General features: G+C 37.0%; 1 protein-coding gene across 4 annotated transcripts in view; it reads right to left on the reverse strand.

Annotated features, from left to right (window-relative positions):
* Positions 1-551: 551 nt before the first annotated feature.
* SEPTIN5 (septin 5) overlaps positions 552-26,600 on the reverse strand; it is a 94,078-nt gene continuing 68,029 nt past the window's right edge. For 3 of the 4 annotated variants that reach the window (XM_053701931.1, XM_053701932.1, XM_053701928.1), the window contains 5 exons: positions 13,359-13,455; positions 10,806-10,941; positions 10,656-10,691; positions 10,212-10,314; positions 552-6,727 (listed from right to left, as the gene is read on the reverse strand). In XM_053701931.1, coding sequence (XP_053557906.1) covers positions 6,671-6,727; positions 10,212-10,314; positions 10,656-10,691; positions 10,806-10,941; positions 13,359-13,455 — 429 coding nt within the window. In that variant the 3' untranslated portion in view covers positions 552-6,670. The remainder of the gene's footprint in view (positions 6,728-10,211; positions 10,315-10,655; positions 10,692-10,805; positions 10,942-13,358; positions 13,456-26,600) is intronic. The other variant, XM_053701930.1, reaches the window with a different exon arrangement.

Below are 26,600 nucleotides of genomic sequence, written 5' to 3' on the forward strand. Positions count from 1 at the left end.
TAAACAGCCCTAAAAACAGCCCTGACATATGTATTTTTCATATGTGTCCCTTTTTAAAGCGGCAATATTGTCAGCCTAATTATACACAGCACAGAGTGTGTATCTGTATTATCACCAGACAGTGTACCTGTATGCATTATACACTGCACAGAGTGTGTATCTGTATTATCACCAGACATTGTACCTGTATGCATTATACACAGCACAGACTGTGTATCTATATTATCGCCAGACATTGTACCTGTATGCATTATACACAGCACAGAGTGTGTATCTGTATTATCACCAGACATTGTACCTGTATGCATTATACACAGCACAGAGTGTGTATCTGTATTATCACCAGACATTGTACCTGTATGCATTATACACAGCACAGACTGAGTATCTATATTATCACCAGACATTGTACCTGTATGCATTATACACAGCACAGAGTGTGTATCTGTATTATCACCAGACATTGTACCTGTATGCATTATACACTGCACAGAGTGTGTATCTGTATTATCACCAGACAGTGTACCAGTATGCATTATACACAGAGACGCTTGAATATTTTGACATATTTATTAGGATTCTCAAGTTGTAAACATTAATAACAGCAACAGTTAGTATAAGAAATATTTCAGCTTGGGAATGCACTGTAAGGTGGTCTTACAGTGGGGTAGAGACTAAGACCTTAATTGTGAGGTGACAGAGGCACAGGATCAATAATTCATGTAACAGCCCTGTATTGTCATGTACTGGGAAATGTTAAATAAAATCAATATTAGACTGAGAAAAATATGCTGGTAAAGCCTAAAATATGCTGCATAACCCCTTGGTCCATAAAATTGATCCTTAAAGGGACACTGAACCCAAATTGTTTATTTCATGATTCAGATAGAGCATGCAATATTAAGAAACTTTCTAATTAACTCCTATTATCAACTTTTATTCATTCTCTTGCTATCTTTATTTGAAAAGCAAGAATGTAAGTTTAGAAGCCGGACCATTTTTGGTTCACAACCTGGGTTGTGCTTGCTGATTGGTGGCTAAATGAACCCACCATTAAACAAGTGCTGTCCATGTCCTGAACCAAAAATTGGCTGGATCCTTAGCTTAGATGCCTTCTTTTTCAAATAAAGATAGCAAGAAAACAAAGAAAAAATGATAATAGGAGTAAATTAGAAAGTTGCTTAAAATTGCATGCTCTATCTGAATCATGAAAATTTGGGTTTAGTGCCCCTTTAAGGGGACATGAAACCCAAACATTATTTCTATTATTCAGATAGAGCAAACCATTTTAGACAAGTTTCCAGTTTATTTCTCTGATCTAATTTGTTTAGGAGCTGGGAGCTAGCTGCTGATTGGTGGTTGTGCATATAAACCTCTTGTCATTAGTTTACCAATGTGTTCAGCTAGCTCCCAGTGTTACATTGCTGATTCTTCAATAAAGGATACCAATAAAATTAAGCAAAACTGGAAGTAGAAGTAAATTGGAAAGTTGTTTAAAATTGTTTGTTCTGAATCATAAAGGAAATTGTTTTGGGGGGTTTCAATTTATTACAAAATTGAGTTCCATTCATTTAATAAATAAAACCAAAAACGTATCCGATCCCTTAAAAAAAGACAAAGTAAATATTTATAAAATGCTTTAATTATCTGGACATTGGAATATACACTATGTAGGAATGAGAGAATTATGTATGAATAATGCAGAATAAAATATATGCGTAATGCGCATATCATTCACTATGACTGTGTGTGATGTATTCTGCCTACAATAAATAAAAGTATTATATCAATGATATACAAAGGGGCTTATTCGAACAGCAATGTGATGTGAAGGCATTTTGTGCAGCGCAAAACATACAAATAAAGCTTTTGCTTGTGAAAAGGTAGCACATAGAAATAAATGTAAAATACAAAGCCACATAAATGAGAAAAGCATGTGTGTGAATATATAGTATACATAGAATGCAAAGTAATGCAGCTTGTGCAGGTTTCCTTCTGTATGTAAAAGTATATAGAAATAAATATTGTGGAGTAAAAAGATCACTGTGTTACAAAGGTTAGCAAGTAAAGCATAGAACATTTATAAGTTAGTATGTGTATGGCCTGTATTTGTAAAACAACAAAAAATGTAGCGCTGAAAGTTAAAGGGGCAGAGTTTATTGTACAGCAGGGCATATATGAAGCATGTTTGCAATAAGCATGTAAACATTATACTTATTTAGAGACTGCACACACAATCTCCATATCATACATCCCCTGTCAGTGATTGCTCAGGCTGGCACAGAAGTGCATGAAGGGGAATGTGAGTGCACATGACTTTACCACCATTTTGTCTGCAGGTCACAGGTTAAAGTATTGATGATGACTTTTTTATGTAAACATTTCTGCGATATGCACTACTACAATAAAAAGTAGATTGGAAAGAAATTAGATAAGTATAAACAATAATGCCTACACACACACACACACACATATATATATATATATATATATATATATATATATATATATATATATATACATACATAAATACAAACACATGAAAACATATATATAAGCAAACATATATAAAATCAAATATACCAAAATTATAAAACAAAGATGCACACACGCACAGTTACACCTTCCTTTTCCTTCAAATATGCATATATAACTATAGACAGATGTAGTATGTATAAGTAAGAGAAGGGAGGGAGAACACAATGTCAGGTTATTAGCATTGTTCTGGATGCTGACTACTACAGATTAAATTAAACCAAGTTCAGTCCCATTGAGAATAATTGGTATATTCATATTTTAGTCTTTAAAGGGACATTAAACACTAAAAAAATGTTAGATTTAGAATGATGTATTCAAAAAAAAAGATTAGTTTGAGAATAACATATTGATGTATTTTTTAAAGTTTAATTCGCTGTTTAAATATTGACAAAATAAGTTCAAAATGTTAATGTCTATAAAACAATGGGATCTGCCATGTTGTAACTTAGGTTACCTTCTCTGCTGAGGCCAATTAGGGACAGTTAAAAATACACCACTAGAGTGTGCAGCCAATGGCTGTGTGGAATATAACAGTGTTCTGCACCTCCATTTCTAACGGGAACTGAAAAGCTCACAATTTCAGAATTGAATTACAGAAAAAGGGGACAAAATAAAAAATGAATTAATAAATATGATTTATCATTTTATATTACTATCTTAAAGTGTATAATGTCCCTTTAAGGACTGCTTACAGCAAGTTTTATTTTCGTGGAGACATCCATCATAAATTAACCTCTATTTTTAAATAATCCATTTAAGATTAAAATTATTATAAATAGATCATTAAAAGTAATATGATATAATAAGGAATTTTAATTTTTATAACTTCAGGGAGGGACTTGACCTGTCAAAATCTTACTTATTTTAAAAATGTATTTAATCAAATCTAACCAAATGGAACATGTGGCTAAATGCATCTGCACTTTATAAAATATAACTTTATACAAAATTTATGTAATGTAATGCTTTGACAATAATCCCTTTATCACCTCTCAGCAATGTATAAACAGTATTGTTTGCAGAGTATGTACATAAGAGCCAGCACAGCAATCTAATATACAACATGTACACTACACCAGGAGTCAGCAACCTTGGGCCCTCAGATGTTTTGTAACTGCATTTCCCATGATGCTCAGACAGCTTAAAGAGTGTTTCAGCATCATGGGAAATGTAGTTCCAAAACATCTGGGGCCCCAAGGTTACTGACCTCTGCGCTACACAACATGTAGTATAGGCGGAATGTGGGCAAAATAAGTAGAAAACAGGTACAATAGCAAGAGGTTTGTGCAAAGACATTTGTTGTACAGATCCGTGTCAACCAGCATTACATCACTATCTGTACATATCAAAAGGACATTGGACACTAAATGCATTTTATAAGCATATAACTGAGGTTATTCACCACCTCCTCCTTCTAGTAATGGGTGCTACTAGGTTGAAATCTAACTTTCACTGCATTCCAGTGCTAATGTGTCTGCATATGTTCAGCAATTCTAGTTAATATTTCTGCAGTGCAACCAGGGATGGGCGAATGATTCTAAAAATTCGAAATAAAAAACAAATTTTGATACATTCGATATAGTATTTCTAGTTTAATACTGTGTTTTTTTAAATGTAATATTTGAATTTGAATGTGACATTCAAATGTGAAATTCAAATTCGAAATAGTATTTCTAGTCTACAACTGTGTTTAATAAATGTAATATTCATATGCTACATAAATTCTTTATAAATGTCACATTCAAATTTGAAATAGTATTTCTAGTCTACAACTGTGTTGTATAAATGTTTCTACAATAACATTCGTTCTAACATTCAAATTCAAATATAAACACATTCACCCATCCCTAAATGCAACTAACCTAGGTGCCAAAATGGCAGCGGCAATAATTAGAGGGAAGTACATGTATTAGGTTTTATGTCCCTTTAACTTAATGGACTCTCACTGCTAACTAGGTTACCTATGTGGTTGCGATATGCTTAGGAATGTCCCTATAGAGTATGCAGTTATAGATCTTCTCATTGTTGGTGAACAAAATAGAGTAGATATGAATCACCATAGTTTTCATTATATAAGGTTTTAAGGGCCTCCAACAAATCAGTTTTAAAAAAATGATATATCCAAGCATAGTGTATGTATAAAAATCCTCACAATAAAAAAATAATTTATTGTGGGTTTGCACCTGGTGTTGACTTCATTTATCTTGGGTAATAAAACAGCGTTAAACATATTATTATCCAGTAATTATTTTGTTTGATTATGGATTTGATACAAAATGCCACATCATTCAGAAGCATTTGGATATCATCAGAATCCAGTGGCCGTACCCTTGTCTGATATGTCACTGAAGGCAGAGAGGGTAGTGGTGATGGGGATACAACACAGCTTTCAGGTCAAAGCTTGTAAGCTACAAAGTAAGCCCATGGAAAAAGAAAGTAAGTTGTTGAAAATGGAGGTAAGTTGTACTAAGACTGCAAGTGTTAATAAACCACAATAGGCTAAATTTAAAGGGATATTAAACAGTACAGAAAAATAATAATAGAAAGTATATTGCGTATAGTGCTACTGCTGTCCATATACATTCTGTGTTTTTTATTCACTTTAACTTTGAAACAATTGGCCAGTAACATGACACCACTAAGTACGGGCATTCCCGCTTTTCATCCGTAGCTATGAGGGTCGATGACCTTGTACATAATGATGCCTGGCCCTATGTGCATGTCTGTAAAAAAATAGGAGTACGTTTATTTCGGCAGAAGCCTTGTGGCCCCAGCATCTTAGAGCATTTCGTTAGTGGATGATTGTTATTTCAAATATAAGCAGAAAATGTTATATTTTAGAAGCAAATTTATATAGACATCAATAGCAAAGGTAAAACGCTTACTATTTCTGTTTTTAAATTTCCTTTAAAGTTAACCTAATGTGATTTCACAGTATTAGCACAGCTTACGTCCCCTTTCTATTCAATGTCCCTTTAAATTTACCAATACTTCAATAGTTTCAGAAATACAATTAAATAATTAACAATTCTACTTTTTATAAATTATCCCCACTTTATGTAGTTAGAACCCTAGAAAGTAGTTACAATGCGGGGGCCACATTCTGTGTGATATAACAGACACATAAAACACATCCTGCTACTTTTAAGTGATTCCCACAGCTTCCACTTTCCATAAAATGCACCAAAAATGATCACAGTTTCCTCAACTTTCATGTTTCCTGTAAAATTTGAATCTAAATCTTGTCATAGATGAAATAAATAAGAACATGCAGTTCAGACATTCTATGAGGTTCATTTCCCTTCAAGCAGAAGGAAGCCTATGAAGTTCTATGCAGAGATGTTATAGATGGCAGCCATTATCTTGCACCAATTTATATAAATAATGTAGAAATGCAACAATACACAAGCAGATTATTGTCATATAGGTTGTGTGTTCTGTACTCTGTTCTCTTAGGTAAACCCTATGTAGCCTCTCTGTCTCTGCACCTCAAGGGTCTGTCTCTTCCCTTGGTCTCAATAAAGTTACTGCAAGTAAACATTGATACATCAAAAAAATGTCCTGAGTCCAAAAAACTGAAACACTGTACAAATAAAATATAACACAAGATTGTTGAGTAACTGGAATCAGGTGAAGGCTGAAAAGACTTGAAAACAACCCCCCCACCCACTTAAAACAACCCTCTTTCTGCTCTGTTAACAGAGCTTTGTGAAAGAATAGGGATATGTTTTCATTGTGTAAAAGATCCTTTATCTTTATAAACTCTCTTAGAAAATCATGCATTCCATCCCATGATGCTTTGCAGTTGTCTTTACTCTCTTCCCTGGCTTCTGCACTCTTCTAGGATCCTTTTTACTCCTCCTTGTATAAAACAAACGTGAAAGGGATACAACTTAAACTGACGTAAATATGCAGCCTTCTTGCGAGGTGCTGGCTCCATTATAGGGCTTTCCAGGAGGGCAGGAGAGGTCAGTAAGCAGAGGGAGAAGCTCATGTCGGACGGGTGTTCATATCAATAAATAAGATACTGTGAAGAGTCCTTGGGTACCACATCCATCTCCATACTGGTCCTAGAGGTGCTGGGTTGGGGTGTGGGAGTAGTGAGGGGGTAAGTGCCATCATGAAGAGGTGATCATTGCTCCTGTATCTGCTGCTGCATTTTCTGCAACATTTCCTGCATCCGCCGAAGCTGGGAGAGAGAGAGAGATAATGAGATTTATTGTAAACCAGACGGAATAGAGGACTGTAAGTGATCACTGAATCAGGAGATCAAGGCAAGAATTAAGGAGTCATAAAGAAAGCTAATATCATTGTATTTACTTGTGTGCTCTATCCATTCTCCCCACAAACTCAAATTGTTTTCACATTCTATTCTCTCTCAAAGACAGACAGACAGATAGGTAGACAAACAGACAGAAAAATAGATAGAGGTAGGATATGAGTATAAATATATCTATTTATCTAGATCTATATATATATATTTAGATGGAGGCCTATGGAGCTATGGAACTAGTAATAATAGTTCACCTTGTAGTTACTTCCATGGCTCTATCTTTCTTTTACCACAGAGAGATGGTAGTCTGGTCATAATTAGTTTCTATTATATATTACAAATCCTGATTAATTTAATGTCACTTTAACTGCCTTTCTTCAGGTGAACGAAGAAGCCGGTGTCATTAGCATAAAGCTTTTGTAAACCATGAAAATGTCAAATTGCCCTGTTAGTAAATAGTAAACGTTACTTTTTGTCAGTATTGCACTGCTGACAGTTTTCATGTGTTTGACCAGGTTGGCTTTGAGAAAAAAATGTGGCAATACATAAGTTCATCATATTATATCTAATGCAGGGCCAAGTGCTTCAAAAGAATATAAAGCAGAATCCAGCATAGACATTTGTTAATGCAGATATTTCTAGCCATTTCCCAACCATATCAACTGACAACACGTCTCCATTGACTTCAATTAAAAAATCCTGTTTAGAGCAAGATTAAAAAGAACCACCGTGGCTGCATGGATATTTTGCTACAATGGGACCTATTTATGATGGCGCGAGCAGACATGATCCGATATAGCGGATCATGTCCGCTGCACATTGATAAATGCCGACAGCATACGCTCTCTGCATTTATCATTGCACCAGCAGATCTTGTGAACTGCTAGTGCAATACCGCCCCCTGCAGATTCGCGGCCGCTATCAGGGGGTGTCAATCAACCTGATCGTATTCACCCAGGTTGATTTCTGTCGATTTCTGACGATGGGCATCAGCTCCATACGGAGCTTGATAAATATGCTCCAATTTGTGTCGATACAGGTATTTTCCTGCTTACTCAATAAATGCAATACATGATTGTTAGTAATGTGATTAAGTTGTGCATTTATGCGTATGGCGTAGTAGTGTGAAAAGCTTTGTGTATTGTTTCCTGCAACAACTAACATGTCTGGGGAAGTGTAGGGCATGTGATTTTGTATGGTAGCGTTATCTTTTTGTCCTCCACAAAAGTCAGCGTAAACATAAGAGATGCCCGACTAATAAAAACATTTAAAGCGTCAGGGAAGTCAAATTTAAACTTTCATGTTTCAGACAGAGCACATCATTTTCAATATACAATTTACCTCTATTGTATTAGTATTCTGAAACTTACACATCATCAATAAGGTACAAAGGGCCACTGCTTACCCTTAAAATGTTTGTTGTATAAATTCCACAGCGCCATTATAGTAAATTAAAGGGACACTGAACCCAAATATTTTTTCTTTCGTGATTCAGATAGAGCATGCAATTTTAAAGGGACAGTCTAGTATAAATTAAACTTTCATTATTCACATAGGACTTTTAATTTTATTCATCTTTCCAATTTACTTTTATCATCAGATTTGCTTTTTTCTCTTGGTATTCTTAGTTTAAACTAAACATAGGTAGGCTCATATGCTAATTTCTAAGCCTTTGAGGGCTGCCTCTTATCACATGCTTTTTAAATCTTTTTTCAACACAAAGAGACAGAAAGTACACGTGGGCCATATAGATAACACTGTGTACAGGCACAGAAAGTTATTTAAGATCTAGCACAATACAATGCTAAATTTAAGACAATAGATAATAAACAGTCACAGTCATGTGATCAGGGGGTTGGAAGAAGGTTCCTAGATACAAAGTAATCACAGAGGTAAAAAGTATATTAATATAACTGTGTTGGTTATGCAAAACTGGGGAATGGGTAATAAAGGGAGTATCTATCTTTTAAAACAATAACAGTTCTATGGTAGACTGTCCCTTTAAGCAACTTTTTCATTTACTCCTATTATCAATTTTTCTTCATTATCTTGCTATATTTATTTGAAAAATATTTGTTTCAGCACTCTGGATAGCACTTGAATCGAATGAATTTATCCACCAATCAGCAAGAACAACCCAGGTTGTTCACCAAAAATGGGCCACATCTAAACTTACATTCTTGCATTTCAAATAAAGATACCAAGAGAATGAAGAAAATTTGATAATAGGAGTAAATTAGAAAGTTGCTTAAAATTCCATGCTCTCTCTGAATCACGAAAGAAAACATGTGGGTTCAGTATCCCTTTAACATCCACTTTACTAGACCATTTTAGCAAAACAAATAGCTGCAACGTTTTGGCCCAGCACGGCCTTAAAGGGACATGAAACCCAAATTTTTTATTTCATGATTTAGAAAGAGCATGCTATGTTAAAACAACTTTTTAATTTACTTCTATTATCTAATTTGCTTCATTCTCTTGATATCCTTTGCTGAAAAGCATATCTTAATAGGCTCAGTAGCTGCCTCGTGTGATTGGCTCACCCATGTGCATTACTAGTTTTTCAACAAAGGATATCTAAAGAATGAAGCAAATTAGACAATAGAAGTAAACTGGAATGTTATTTAAAACTGTATTCTCTATCTGAATCAGGAAAGAAAAATTTGGGGTTTAATGTCCCTTAAATCATGCATCATGATGCATAATTAATGCTGTGTTGAGCCAAAACGTTGCACCTTTTTGCTAATAAAGTGGACATTATTTTTACTAGATTGGTGCTGGGAAACTTATACAATTTTAAGGGTGCGACATACTTGGTCTGTTCCTAAGGTGTGCCAATAGTTAGACATTTAGGAGTAGATTACAAGTGGAGCACTAAATCATCGTGCACCCACAAACCGACAAATTTGCCCGTTTGCTGGTGCACGATAAATAACCAGCCATTACAAGTTGCTGGTTATTGCTACCGCAAGCTTGCGGTAGCAATTAGCGCTAAGAAAATTAATCTCGGGTGAATTTTTTAAAAGTGCCTCAGCTTCCTGAGTACCACTCACAGTTCATCTCTTGCTACATTGGTTCCAGCTACAAACAAGATACCTTCTTTATACCATATAATAATATTGTTGAAACTTAACTCCAGCGAGCACGTACTATAAGGCAGCAATGTTTGTAAGAATGTTATACAAAGCATGCTCCTGAGTTTTCCAAGGACAGCTCTTATGGAACTAGGTTTCCACAAAAGATACCAAGAGAGATGGGTAAAGTTGATCACATATGTAAACTGGATTTTTTTATTTTTATGTTAATTGTACACTCTTAATCGTGAAAGTTTAATGTTAACTTCCATGTTCCTGTAAAGAGCAAAAAAAAAAAAATTGATAAGACAGGCAATTCAACATACCTCTTCATCCTTCATTTTGATCAGTTTCTCTGTCTCTGCATCGGGTGTTGGCAGTGGCAGAATGGGAATGGGGCTGTCTATCCTGTTATCCTGAGTCAGTTTGCTATAAGCGAGACATTGACAAGTTAGTGTGTTTAGCATCACGGTTATAAGTGCATTGTAGTACAGTTAACGTGAGACTGCTTGTTAGCGGAACTGGATGTAAGCACATTAGCCTATTAGTAGAGTTTCTTGTTGAAAATGTTACTTGTTATTATCCATTCAAGTTAATAGTTGGAAGGTTTATTATTTAGATATTAACAATATTGGTTATAAAGAATTATGTTTATTAGTGGTGATGGTTAACAATATTATGGGTTATCAGCCAAGCCTTTTTTTAGCCAGGTTACATATTAGCTAAACAGATAATTAGTGCATTTGCTCATTAGCTTGGATGGATATTACCTGGACTGGTTACGTGCAACTACGGAAGCTCCACAACTGCAGAGAGAGCCAGAACAAATATTACAAAGACTTCTCTACCTTTTGTTTGATATACTTATGCATGGCCTATGTTTATTCATTTGCTGAGCATGTTGGTTTTAAGGACCATACCTTGTCATCTGCTGGATGCACTGGGCTCTATAGTTCTCATAGTGAACGTCACATGTGACATCCTTCAGGTCGTGCATGTGGGTCCGGATTAGCATATTCCTCAGCTTCACAAAGTCACAATGACTCTGGTTCTCCACTGTGGGGCAGATATTTGACAACAATGAGTTGGTCGATCTTACTGAAACCTTCTCCAAAAGCCTTACATGATCATAGGTACAATAAAAATGGCTACACTAGTTTTGAATTAACACAAAAACCATAAAATGCAAACTTACACCCAACTCTAGAGTCTGATGTAGCCATCTATAACCAAGATAAATGAACACACAAACGGTTATAATCTGAACCTCAATGATCATAAAGCAGCATTTTTGTACTAAACATTTCTGAAACTAAATATTAGTTTAATTTTTAATTATAAATAATTTATTTTAGTTAAAGGGATATTGAAACCCCAAATTGTTTTTTTTTTTTTTAAACCAATATGAAGTCCAGCTGTGGCAAAACACAATATTTTCCAAAACCTGCACGACACTAATTATACGAGTCCTATCACTGTGGGTTACCTAGGTAGGACATACATGCATTTGCATGGTTTTGTAATTTGGTGCTGGCGATATCCCAGCCAGCGTCACCTGCTTTGCCACCTGGCACTTGTCCCATAGCAGAATGTCACTCAGCAACTAATTAATTCTCTGTGGAGCAGCAGCAGGCAAAATTAGATTATTGTTTGTCATTTTTGATCCCATAGACTAACGAGCATTAGTGGGCATATGGAATCAACTTTATATTATATAAAAACAGTATTATTAAAAGGTTTTGGAAACACGTTTTGTGCAGATTTACATAATAAAGCGGAAAAGGGGGATTATGTAATGTGCGGGCAAATAGCTTTCATTACTGGATTTGTCTGCTATCTATTGCGAGTGATTTAGTAAAGCACAGTGCTGCACATCAGATCTAGCCAGAAGTGTAAGAATTCAGAGAATGCCTGTGTTCTCTAACTGCGCTACAGAATTTGGCGGCGCTATACAAATAAATGATAATAATAATAATAATAATTTCTAAGCTTTTTTTCTTTTCCTTCCTTCGAACTGTTCCTGTTATTGCTCATGTGTTAGACCTCATTACTAGCTGTGCAAGTGTCCTGGAGGTCATTCTTATTCATATACCTAATTGAAATAAGGAGGTGGATTGGCTGAATAATATATCAGGGGCACTGAATTTTTAGGAGGGCAGTCGCTAGAGCATTTAAGAAGAGGATTTTTCTATAGATTATTCTGCTCAGAAATACTTAAAGGGACACTGAACCCAAAGTTTTCTTTTGTGATTCAGATAGAGCATGACATTTTAAACAACTTTCTAATTTACTCCTATTATCAAATGTTCTTCATTTTCTTGGTATCTTTATTTGAAATGCAAGAATGTAAGTTTAGATGCCGGCCCAGTTTTGGTGAACAACCTAGGCTGTCCTTGCTGATTGGTGGATAAATTTATCCACCAATAAAAAAGTGCTGTCCAGAGTTCTGAAACCCCCCAAAAAAGCTTAGATGCCTTCTTTTTCAAATAAAGATTGGAAGTGAACGAAGAAAAATTGATAAACAGGAGTAAATTAGAAAGTTGCTTAAAATTGCATGCTCTATCTGAATCACGAAAGAAAAAAAATGGGTTCAGTGTTTTAATTTCAAAGAAACAGTTAAAGATTTCATGTTGCTTCTACCTGCCTATTCCTTAACTTTCAAAAGACTTTAATTGGTAATAAATGTAGAAGACCAACTAATGTGTTTTCTAATACTAATATATAAGGTATAAAGAGCAAATTGATCATTAGGTGAAAATGTGATAAATTCAATCCCAGTAAGGACCTAAAACAAGTGAAATATGCATACACAAGTATATCAAGTACATAATATATAATCTGTTAAAATACAGAACATATTACCTTTTAATCAGGTTCCCTAGTCCCCAAAAAAATGTACCCATTTATACTGATAGGGCCGGTTTCTTAGCATAATTACATTGCACTCGCCTTAAGCTTTAGCCACTGACCAGTCTCACTCCTGCATTAGATGGGTGCATGACACAACAAAAAAATGATTTTAATAATTCAGATAGAGCATGCAATTTTAAAAAAAATATTCAAATTTACTTCTATTATCAATTATTATTTGTTCTTTTTGTATCTTTTGTTGAAAAGCAGGAATGTATGCTTAGGAGTCGGCCCATTTCTGGAGCACTATATAACGGCAGTTATATTTATAGTTTTGTTATGCAATGTTGCAAAACACTGCTGCCACAAAGTACAAAAGACACGTGCACACTCCTGAGCTCTTATGAGCCTACCTAGTTTTACTCTTCAGTAAAAGATACCAAGGTAACAAAGCAAATTTGATAACAGAATTAAATTAGAAAGCTGTTTAAAATTGCATGCTCTATCTGAATCATGAAAGTTTAATTTTGATTTTACTGTCCCTTTAAGAGAATGATTTGCCATTCATGTTGTAGACCTAACTGCAATGAGATAAAAGGCTACTATGTGCTGATAACTCTCACCTTCCACTATGCCCCATGGGTACAATCGACCTCGAACCCTTTGACCTTTGGCCTCTACTATTGTGTTACTGCCAATGACTGCAAACGGTGCACTTTCCTGAAACAGAAAATGCTGTGTGTTAACAAAGAAGGCAGCAGAGAAATATAATAGAAGTCAAAATTCAGCAAATAGCAGTGCATGTGAAATTCTCACTAACTTAAATGGATATGAAAACCAAAATTTTTATTTCACGATCTAGATAGAGCACGTGATTTTAAACCCCTTTCTAATTTACTACTATTATCAATTTTTCTTCGTTCTCTTGGTATCTTTTTTTTAAAAGCGAGGACGAATGCTTAGAAGTCGGCCCATTTCTAGAGCACTATATGGCAGCAGCAAGAATGTTATCAATTTGCAAGAGCACTAGATGACAGCACTATTCCCTGCCATGTTGTGCTCCAGATGCCTACCTAAGTATCTCTTCAACACAGCATATCATGGGAACAAAGCAAATTTAATAATAGAAGTAAATTGGAAACTTTTTTAAAATGGTATGCTCTGTCAAAATCACAAAATATTTTTTTTGAGTTTCATATCCCTTTAAAAATTCATCGATTTGAGATAAAAAAAAATACTAAGTATAAGCAGTTTAACCCCATGAGTGCTAACCACGGCTCTGAGCCGTCGCAGAGTTTCCCACTCTGGTGCTAACGACGGCTCAGAGCCATCGCTAGCACTCTCCCACCTTGAGGGAGATCTATGGGCTCCCACCCGCTCCTACCCGGTTATCGGGCCTGTATAGTGACAGGCATCGCCAGAGCTTCACATTTTGTGTGGTGACGCCACGCGCAATAACGTGATGGCGTCACCACGCAACTTTATTAACAAAATACAATGACAAGTATAGGGAAAGGAGGCATGCCGCTTAGAAGCTGTATTTCAGACATCTAAGCAGCTACAGACCCCCAAGACCTACCATTGGAAAGGTAATCGCCTAACCTTTCCAACGGTATAAGTCTTGGGGATCTGAAAGAAAAAAAGAAAAAGTTAAAAAAAAAAATATTTAAAAACATTTAAAATTAAAAAAAAAAACTCAAATCAGCTTAGCACCCAGGTGGGAAAGAGCTTAGCACTCAAAGGGTTAAATTGAAACTAACACAGCAATACTGGTAGTGCTGCAGAATCTGTTGGCGCTCTACAGATAACCGATAATAATAAAATCAGCTTAGCACCCAGGTGGGAAAGAGCTTAGCACTCAAAGGGTTACATTGAAACTAACACAGCAATACCGGTTGTGCATTTCCTACTAGTTCCCAGTGGCTGATAAGGACAATTTGCAAAGCCTGATGAGCAAATGATTTATGCAGGAGAGGAACATGCACTGTAAAAATAAATGAATAAAAACTGTAATACCATGTAATCCTCTTTAAAATAAGTTTCTTTCAAAGTATTCTAATAACAACCATTTAACTTGTATTTTTCTGCATCAGTGTGTGATATTTATCTGTGTGGCTTTTAATTTACAATACTTTCTCTCTGTGTTACAGTTAATTTTACACATTGTAAACAAAAGAGTGCAAAGTCTATTCCAGGAGGGAAAAAGCCAAAAGTGGGGGATGGAGCCTTCAGAAACACAGACACAGGAAGAATATAGCACACTCCTGAGGTGATAGAGATTAGACACCGGCGAGTGAGAGAGGCCCTAGAGACAGGAGAGACCTCATAGTAATAAAGGCTACATAGGCAAACTAGTAATAAAGGCTACATAGGCAAACTAGTAATAAAGGCTACAAAGAAAGAAAGTGGGAAAAAAAAACAGACCAGAGAAGCTCACGTGATACATTTACAGAAGAAACACTAAGGACTTGTGCATCATCTCGGCCATCCTGCTGACCTTGTGTTACAATCATCCGACCGCTTTTAGGGATGCCATGTTTATATAACTTAACTGCTTCTCTTTCTGTTTGTGTTTACATAGCTTATGCCATGTTTAATAGCAGTGAGTGTGCCCTGAGTAAAATAAATTCTAGTGAATATCCAGGCAAAAGGTTAAGCCCAGCTGTTGAAATAACCTTATTTACAGAGCAAGCAGACTGCGCCTGGATTGTATGCGGCAAGTGGCAGTTCTCTGATTGGTCATCTCCTCATGCCATTGTGATTGTGATTGTGCCACCCTGATGTTACTCTCATTTCAGTTTTCTATACTATAGTGTAAATGGTGCTTGTGAGTATACTGCTTATTATTCTTTAGTTTTGTAAATATTAGCCTGCTCTTCCCTCATCCCTGCACAGCATCTCCTTTGAGTGTATTTAAGTCATGCAATTCACAGATCTCTCCAGGTAGATTTCCTGCCCCTTCTCTCTCTGCTTCAAAAGAGCTCTTGCACCCTTAAGGGGCCACTAAACTCAGTAGAATAGCATAATCAACAAATGCATAATAAAAACACAATACAAAAGCAATCCAAAATGAGTAGTAGATTAGTTTTATGTGTTAGTTACATTTTCCACCCTAATGCATCATATGACCGCCATTAGTCAATAACAAAATGCATATATGTATATCCTGTAAATCTTGCACATGCGCAGTAGGAGCTAGTGCCTCAAAGTGCGTAAATAAAAAGATTGTGCACATTTAGATAATGGAAGTGGATTGGAAAGTTGTTTAAAATTGTTTGCTCTATCTTAATCATGATTTATTTTACAGGTAAGTATTTAGTTTTAAATAGGATTAATTTATCTAATAAGATTTATTTTATTTAGTTAGATTTAAATTATATTTAATTTAGGGGGGTGTTGGGGTTAGGGTAAGACTTAGCTTTAGGGGTTAATACATTTATTATAGTAGCGGTGAGGTCCGGTCGGCAGATTAGGGGTTAATAAGTGTAGGTAAGGTAGCGGCGACCTGGGGGGGGGCAGATTAGGGGTTAATAAATATAATATAGGGGTCGGCGATGTTAGGGACAGCAGATTAGGGGTACATAGGGATAATGTAGGTTGCGGCGGTGTACGGAGCGGAAGATTAGGGGTTAAAAATGTAATGCAGGGGTTAGCGATAGCGGGGGCGGCAGATTAGGGGTTAATAAGTGTAAGGTTAGGGGTGTTTAGACTCGGGTACATGTTAGGGTGTTAGGTGCAGACTTAGGAAGCGTTTCCCCATAGGAAACAATGGGGCTGCGTTAGGAGCTGAACGCTGCTTTTTTGCAGGTGTTAGATTTTTTTTGAGCTCAAACTGCCCCATTGTTTCCTATGGGGGAATCGTGCACGAGCACGTTTTTGAAGCCGGCCGCGTCCGTAAGCAACGCTGGTATTGAGAGTTGAAGTGGCGGTAAATATGCCTGTACGCTCCCTTTTTGGAGCCTAACGCAGACCTTCAGTGAACTCTAAATACCAGCGTTGTTTAAAAGGTGCAGGGGGAAAAAAAACACGCGTAGCTAACGCACCCCTTTGGCCGCAAAACTCTAAATCTAGCCGAATTTGTTTTCTTTCATGATTCAGATACAGCATACAATTTTAAAGGGACAATTAACCCAATTTTTTTCTTTCATGATTCAGAAAGAGCATGCCATTTTAAGCAACTTTCTAATTTACTCCTATTATCAAATTTTCTTCGTTCTCTTGCTATCTTTATTCGAAAAAGAAAGTCCAGTACCTTGGACAGCACTTGTTTATTGGTGGATGAATGTATCCACCAATCAGCAAGAACAACCCAGGTTGTTCACCAAAATGGGCCGGCAGCTAAACTTACATTCTTACTTTTCAAATAAAGATACCAAGAGAATGAAGAACATTTGCTAATAGGAGTAAATTAGAAAGTCACTTAAAATGGCATGCTCTATCTGAATCATAAAATAAAAAAATTGGGTTTAGTGTCCCTTTAAACAAATTTCTAATGTACTTCTATTAAATTTGCTTCATTCTCTTGACATCCTTTGTTGAAACAGCAACTGCTGAGAACTGAACACATTGGGTGAGCCAATGACAAAAGGCATATATGTGCAAGCACTAATCAGCAGCTAGCTCTTAGTGTTGTGTTGCTTCTCCTGAGCCTACCTAAATATGTTTTTCAACTAAGAAGCCAAACGAAAGAAGCCACTTAGATAAAAGAAGTTAAAGGGACACTGTGCACTAGATTTGTCTTTGCATAAATGTTTTGTGGATGATGCATTTATATAGCCCATCTGGGAGTGTGTCTATTACATACAGTTATATGAAAATTGTTGTAAATTGTCACTTGAATTGAAAAAGATGCTTAAAACTGTATGTTCTTTCTGAATCATGAGTAAAAAAAATATTCATGTGCCTTTAAAGCCCTCCCACTCCAGTCACCCACCACTAGCACTGGGTCACGTCTGCTCTACCACTTAAAGGGACATGAAACCCAAAAATTTTCTTTCATGATTCAGACAGAGAATGCATTTTTAAACAACTTTCAAATGTACTTCAATTATTTATTTTGCTTCCTTCTCTTGTTATCCTTTGCTGAAAGGTTTATCTAGGGAAGCTCAGGAGCAGCAAAGAACCTAGGTTCTAGCTGCTGATTGGTGGCTACATATATATACACTGATTGTCATTGGCTCACCCACGTGTTCAGTTAGAAACCAGTAGTGCATTGCTGCTCCTTCAAGAAATGATACCAAGAGAATGACACAAATTAGATAATAGAAGTAAATTAGAAAGTTTTTTAAAATTGTATTCTCTATCTGAATCATGAAATAAATGTTTTGGGTTAATGACCCTTTAAGCAGGTGCTCTTCAGAGCCCAGTAGCCTGGTGGCAATCCTGCAACCTATAAGCTGGTCCTCATGCCATCACAAGGCCACACAGACCACAGAGGACACAAAAGAAACCAACAACAGAGCGGGCCACACAGCGAGAAACTATTTAATAAATAGAAACAAAAACCAACCAATAGGAAGGTACTGCTAAGCGTATCCTGTAAAAAGGCCAACAAAACTGAAAAATGTCTACAAAGGAAACGTGAGAAAAGAAATGAGAGAGAAAATTAGAGGTAACGACATAAGAAAATGATCATCTTATGTCAGACACAGGAAAAAGTGTATGTTAAAGAATATAAGATACAGGACACGAATTACTACATCAATATTTTAATTCTAAATCTGAGCCAAAATAAACATTAACAATGTTATTAACCTCTTAAGGACATATGACAGAATTTTTCCGTCATAAAACAATTGAGCAAACTGAAAGCTGTGTCCTTAAAGGGTTAAGCATGTTGATTTAGCCAAGGGCCTGCAGGCAATTGCTGATGCAGCTCCTGTTAGAGGTGATTTTAATTCCATTAAGGAAAAAAACAATTATTAATTGCAATTAAATTTATAGATTAAGCTATTACAAAATGTGTGGTGGGAAAAACTTTCTTCATACAGTGGTAAATCTTCTACTGGAATTAAAGGGACATTGTACACTAGATTTTCTTTGCATAAATGTTTTGTAGATGAACCATTTATATAGCCCATCTGGGGGTGTTTTTGTAACTGTATTGTTTTGCTTATTTTTAAAGGGACAGTCTACACTAAAATTGTTATTGTTTAAAAAGATAGATACTGCCTTTACTACCCATTCCCCAGCACAGCCAACAATGATATATTAATATACTAAATAACATTTTGGGGTCGATTTATCAAGCTGCGGCGGATAGGGGCGCACATACGCGCCCCTGTCTGCCCCAGCTTGCCTCTGCCGGAATTCAGCATTGTACACGAGCACTATTTTGCACTTGCGTGCAATCCCGCCCCCTGTCCGCTCATAGCCAATCACGCGCTGCCAGGAGCTGTCAATCTCCACGGTCGGACGAGACCAGGGAGATTGAAATTAGCAGCGGTCTGATGACCATTGCTTGTTAAATTCGGACTACAGGTTCTCACAAGAAGCCTGCCAAAGGCTTTGAAAAATCGACCCCTTAAACCTCTGATAAACATTTCTGTCTGTTTCTAAGCCAATGTAGGCAGTCTCTTAATTACATGCTTTTTTATTTGCTTTTCACAACAGGAGACTGCTAGTTCATGTGGGTCATATAGATAACATTGTGATAAGTCCCAAGGAGTTATTTAAGATTTAGCACAACACAGTATTAAATGCAAGTCAATAGATAATAAATATAAAGTCATATGATCGGGGGATGTCAGAAGATGCTTAGATACAAGGTAACCACAGAGGTAAATAGTATAATAATATAACCGACCGTGTTGGTTATGCAAAACTGGGTAATGGGTAATAAAGGGATTATCTATCTTTTAAAACAATAACAATTATATTGTAGACTGTCCCTTTAAATAACATTGTGCTGATTTTCAGACTCCTAACCAAGCCCCAAAGTTTTAGATACTGATATATACCGACTTCAGATTGCTTCTGTTTGTATAATGGGTCTTTTCATATGCAGGGGAGAGGGGGAAGGTTTGCTCTCAGCCTCTTTCAGTGGGTGTCCCAGACTAACATCATCAACAGTGCTAAATTGGGAGCATCTAGGTAAGTTTTTAAAAGATCTTACACTGGATTTTTATATCAGTATCTGTGCATATTCTTCTGTAAAGTAGTGTCCATTACATGCAGTTATATGAAAATTGGTGTATACTGTCCCGTTAATGAATAGCAACAGCCTTGCTGAGGACAACATAGTCATCATATTGACCTGAATCCCCGATATCCATACGTGGAAACCAGTAAAAATATGAAGTGAAAGTGCAATTCAGGGTATAACATTCCCCCTGATGTAGCTGAAATAACCAATCAGAAGGCTCCTCGGACATTGTCTAATATAAAAAGTCAATTTACCTCATAACCAATCACTTTTTAGTGCATAGAATAAGCTCCACTGTAAAGAATATAGGCACAAAACAACTTCAAAACACTATTGAACAAAAACACCTCCTCTATCAAACAGTCCACTCTAATATATGTAAAAAAAGGAAAACTTAAAATGATAAAGAAATGCTCTTCCCTTTACAACGAGGCATATTAACAGGGGCAAGGAAAAGACAAGGCAAACTCTGACATGATACAGTGATTATCTGCTTATATAAATCTGAATGTGTAGTCAGATACATTAGTGCTGCATGACTGATGACTGATTTTTTCACCTGTGTTCCAGTTCAGATATCCTGAAAATCTGTTTTGTTAGGGAGGTCTGAGGACAAGTTTGAAAACCCCTGGCTTAGAGCATGCACTTAAAGTAAATGTAAAGTTTGTAAACTCTCATGAATTAGTGCCCAGTTTTTAAAAATACTATTAAAAACAGGGGCACTTTCATTCATGAAAGTTTACATTGCACCGTTTTTTTTACAAATACTTATCTTTTTATTATCAAAGCTGGTTTGGCGGTCCCCCACCCGCAGCTCCTCTGTACTTACACAGCAATGACAAAACCGGCTTCCTCCAATCACGGTGTGGCCTCACGAGATGGACACTCTGGGGCAGGGACGTGTACTCATAGGAGGCAGGGGAGGCAGTGCCTACCCTGCCATATGTGGCCAAAGCTTAATTAAATTTTAATTAAAACAAAATAAAAAGTAAAAAAAAAAATATTTCCCCCCCATGTAATGCTATGGAGAGGCAAGTACAGGAACGCTTCTCTCCATTGCAGCACATGGGTCAAAGGAAAAGCTGTGCTGCAGCGCCACCTGTGTTCTGTCAATATATTAGCAGCTAAAATTGGGACCAATAGGAGGCACCCCTCTTGATGCCTCCTAGCAAGTGAAGGATATATAGATTATTCAGAAGGAGGATGCAGTGAGCAGGGTCATGTGACACAACTGGAAGCTGAGGTAATCTAAGAACAGATGACACCAAGCAGAAGAGTAAAGTAGTATTCTACATCTCTTGTGATTCACAAATTGTGTTCAGATACAGCTCATTAACAGGGGGGGGGGGGGGGGGGGGCAGTAAGTGAGCATAACCCAATACTGACAGGAAGTCAAAGGGTCAATTCAAATTTGAAGTTAAGTGTGCAGTGTCTACATTATTTAAATTAAAGTTTTTGACATTGAATATTGCTAAGCCTCCCTTTTTCATGGTTATTTGATTTAATTAGGTACAAACTCCATATATGTTATGTCTCTTCAGTCAGAGGATGCAGTATCTATTTTTATTTTTCTCTGTGTCTCCATTTATTTAAAGACTGCTGTTAACTTGTAATTCACAAATCAATTGAAAGCTGTTGCATTGTGTTTTTAATATGTGCTGCTTTTATACAGAATTATATTAATAAAAGGAGATAATTAGTCATTTAAAAAATATATGTAATTATTGCAGTTAAATGTTTTTAGAAATAATGCTACTGTAAAGTAACTGGTTAAACACATAGTCAAAGGGAGACATTTACAATTAAAATTTCGTGATTGAGGTAGAGCATGCTATTTTAATAGACTTTTCTAGTTATTTATATTTTGAGAATTAGCATCAACTGTTACTGGCCTCATGTCAGCAAATCAAATTAGTTTTTGAAAGGAACATGAAAGTCATAATTACATTTCCATCATTCAGATATAAAATTGCACACAAAAAAAACTTTCTATTTTACTTTTATTATTATGTACTTCATTATTTTGGTATCCTTTGGTGTCCTTTGTTGAAGAGCATACATAAGTGGGATGGGCACGTGCGTTTCTTGAACACCATATTGCAGCAGCTGTGTTGGCAGTATTGATAACTTGTCCTTTGTGTAAAACTTGTATGGTAAATTATTTCTATTTTTACAATACAGTAGTGAGTAGAGAAGAGATTGTGTATCATTCTAATTGCTTAGTAACTGGCACTGTGCCACAGAATTGTGTGAGTGGGTATGTGAGCAGAGTGTGTGGGTGTCAGTGAGCAGAGTATGTGTGCTTTATTCTCCAGGTAATCAATACATTTCCGATGAGCTGGTGCTTTAGTGCAGTGTTTCTCAACAATGGTTTTCAAGTACCCCCAACAGGCCAGGTTTTCATTATAGCTGAATCAGTGCACAGGTGAAGTAATCAGCTGATCAGTAACTCAGTGGTTACTAACTTGCTCTCACCCATCACCTGTGTCACCTGTGCACTGGTTCAGCTATCATTGAAACCTGCCCTGTTGGGGGTACTTGTGGCCCTCTGTACATGTGTTTCTCCGGCGTATCATATCTAGTGCCTCACCAGCCTCTGACCTCACTGCACGTCACTGCTCTGGGGGGAACCATGATTGGAGGAAGCCAGTTTCGTCATTGGTGACGTAGGTACAGAGGAGCTGTGGGCGGGGAATCCCTGATCTGGCTTTGCTGAAGAGAAAGGTATTTGTAAAAATACGCTGCAATGTAAACTTTCATGAATGAAAGTGCCCCTGTTTTTAATAGTATTTTTAAAAATCGGGCACTAATTCATGAAAGTTTACATTTACTTTAAAGGGACACTGAACCCCATTTTTTTTCTTTCATGATTCAGATAGAGCATGCAATTTTAAGCAAATTTCTAATTTACTCATATTGTCAGTTTTTCTTCATTCTCTTGCTATCTTTATTTGAAAAAGAAGGCATCTAAGCTATTTTTTGGTTCAGAACCCTGAACAGTACTTGGTTTTTGGTCAGTTAAATTAATCCACCAATCAGCAAGAACAACCCAGGTTGTTCGCCAAAAATGGGCCAGCATCTAAACTTACATTCTTGCTTTTCAAATAAGATAATGAAGAAAATTTGATAATAGGATTAAATTAGAAAGTTGCTTAAAATTGCATGCTCTATCTGAATCACGAAAGAAAAATTTGGGTTCAGTGTCCCTTTAAGATACTTTCAGAGGCGTAACTAGAAACCTCAGGGCCCCGGTGCAAGAATCCAAGACGGGCCCCACTCCCCCCAAAAAAGCATGATTTTGATACATTGACATTTTCTAGTAAAGGCAAGTCATGTAAACTATACTTGTTCCTAGAATACTCTAGACATTATTTGGCAGGTACTCTCAGCAATAGTGATAAAGTGTGAATTTTTAAACACAAACCACTACTTTCCTTTAAAAAGACATTCATGCACACACACACACACACACACACACACAAACATACATACAGCATACACACTGCTTACATACACACACTAAATATATACTGCATACACACTGCTTACATATACACACTAAATATATACAGCATACACACTGCATACATACACATACACACTACATGCATACTGCATACACACTGCTTACACACACACACTACATACATAATGCATACACACTGCTTACATACACACACTACACACATACTGTATACACACACACTACATACATACTGCATACACACTGCTTGGGCACACACACACACACTTTATACATACTACATACACACTGCTTACATACACACTGCTTGCAAACGCACACTGCATACACACTGCTTACACACACTACACTAAATACATACTGCATACACACTGCTTACATACTACATACATACTGCATACACACTGCTTACATAAACACACACAGACTACCTACATACTGCATACACACTGCATACATATACACACACACACACACTACCTACATACACACACACACTACATACATACTACATACATACTGCTTACATAAACACACACACACTACTTACATACTGCATGCATACACACACCCTACCTACATACTGCATACATACTACAAACATACTGCATACACACTGCTTACATAAACACACACAGACTACCTACATACTGCATACATACACACACACACACTACCTACATACATACACACACACACACTACATACATACTACATACATACTGCTTACATAAACACACACACACACTACTTACATACTGCATACATACACACACCCTACCTACATACTGCATACACACTGCATACATACTACATACATACTGCTTACATAAACACACACAGACTACCTACATACTGCATACACACTGCATACATACATACATACACACACACACTACATACATACTGCTTACATAAACACAAACTACTTACATACTGCATACATACATACTGCATACATACACACACACACACACTACATACATACTGCATACATACACACACTACCTACATACTGCATACACACTGCATACATACACACACACTCCATGCACAGTGCATACTTACACACACTTTAGAGTAATGTAAATGCTTGGTTTGCTGGCTTAGATCCAGGAAAAGCCAACTGATGGTTATTAGTTAAAACCCAAGGCCTGTACCCTAAGCACCTGCCTCATTCCCCCTTAAGAATATTACTAATCACGTGGGCACAAGGTCACTGCATATACAATTATCTGGATACACTGGCACTGTATTTACATACCAGAAGCAGAAGTACAAAAAAGCATCACAACACAAAAAAAGTGACCAGTATGAAAGAACTAGTGAGTAAATAGCTACACAACATTAGGAAAATGTCTACATGAACATTAGCAGATAGCACATGAGCATAAGTATTGAGAACACCCATTTAAATGGGCTGGGCTCTCTACCTCCACACACTGGGAGGTTGATTTCAGTGGCCGCCTCTGGTGTATTTAGCTTTTCTATAACCAATACTACCTTTGCAAGCCTGGCAAGAATTTTTTTTTTCTGGATAGGAACAGGCATACAAAAAAAGCTGTAATTTTAAACCTACAATGCCCCTTTCAAGAAAGCATTTGGTATTTGGTTGAACCTTCCTGAAACATGAACCATATCTAGGAAAGGTTCTGTGGGAGAAACTGTGTAATAATAGATTTGCCTGCAGTTCAGTAACTGTTTGTTTCAGATTTCAGCATAAAATTGTAGAAAATCAGCAGTCGTCACTCTGTGACCCCAAATAACAATGTATGAACTCCACATTTGTTTATAGGAGCCAAAAGTGTGTTACCTCTGTTCTTAGTAAAGAGTTTGTTATTGGTAAAGTTACCCCCCCAACACACACCACCAGACACCACGCTTCCTGCAAGCGGTGTGTGTGTAATCTCTTGTTGTTTGAGAAAATAACATGGACCTTGCTTGACCTGTGCTCTCTAAAGTTTTTTGTTTTTTTTTATACCAGAATGTCTTTGTTCAGTGTTGCTACTCCCTTTAGTAGAACAGTTTATAGTGTGACAGGTCCTGTAATAGGGTAGCGATAGGTACAAGTAGTTATAGGGAGAGGATTTGTGTAATAGGCCAGTTATAGGGTGAGGGCTCATGTAATAGGGCAGTGATAAGTACAGGCCAGTTATAGGGAGAGGGGTCATGTAATAGGGCAGTGATAAGTACAGGACAGTTATAGGGTGAGGGGGCATGTAATAGGGCAGTGATAAGTACAGGACAGTTATAGGGTGAGGGCCATGTAATAGGGCAGTGATAAGTACAGGACAGTTATAGGGAGAGGGGTCATGTAATAGGGCAGTGATAAGTACAGGACAGTTATAGGGAGAGGGGTCATGTAATAGGGCAGTGATAAGTACAGGACAGTTATAGGGTGAGGGGGCATGTAATAGGGCAGTGATAAGTACAGGACAGTTATAGGGTGAGGGCTCATGTAATAGGGCAGTGATAAGTACAGGACAGTTATAGGGAGAGGGGTCATGTAATAGGGCAGTGATAAGTACAGGGAAGTTATAGGGTGAGGGCTCATGTAATAGGGCAGTGATAAGTAAAGGACAGTTATAGGGTGAGGGCCATGTAATAGGGCAGTGATAAGTACAGGACAGTTATAGGGAGAGGGGTCATGTAATAGGGCAGTGATAAGTACAGGACAGTTATAGGGTGAGGGGGCATGTAATAGGGCAGTGATAAGTACAGGACAGTTATAGGGTGAGGGCTCATGTAATAGGGCAGTGATAAGTACAGGACAGTTATAGGGAGAGGGGTCATGTAATAGGGCAGTGATAAGTACAGGCCAGTTATAGGGTGAGGGCTCATGTAATAGGGCAGTGATAAGTACAGGGCAGTTATAGGGTGAGGGCTCATGTAATAGGGCAGTGATAAGTACAGGCCAGTTATAGGGTGAGGGCTCATGTAATAGGGCAATGATAACTACAGGCCAGTTATAGGGTGAGGGCTCATGTAATAGGGCAGTGATAAGTACAGGACAGTTATAGGGAGAGGGGTCATGCAATAGGGCAGTGATAAGTACAGGACAGTTATAGGGTGAGAGGTCATGCAATAGGGCAGTGATAAGTACAGGACAGTTATAGGGTGAGGGGTCATGTAATAGGGCAGTGATAAGTACATGGCAGTTATAGGGTGAGGGCTCATGTAATAGGGTGACGGGTCATGCAATAGGGGCAGTGATAAGAACAGGACAGTTATAGGGAG

This window comes from Bombina bombina, chromosome 2 (genome assembly GCF_027579735.1).
Source record: "Bombina bombina isolate aBomBom1 chromosome 2, aBomBom1.pri, whole genome shotgun sequence".
In the NCBI taxonomy this organism is placed as follows: Eukaryota; Metazoa; Chordata; class Amphibia; order Anura; family Bombinatoridae; genus Bombina; species Bombina bombina.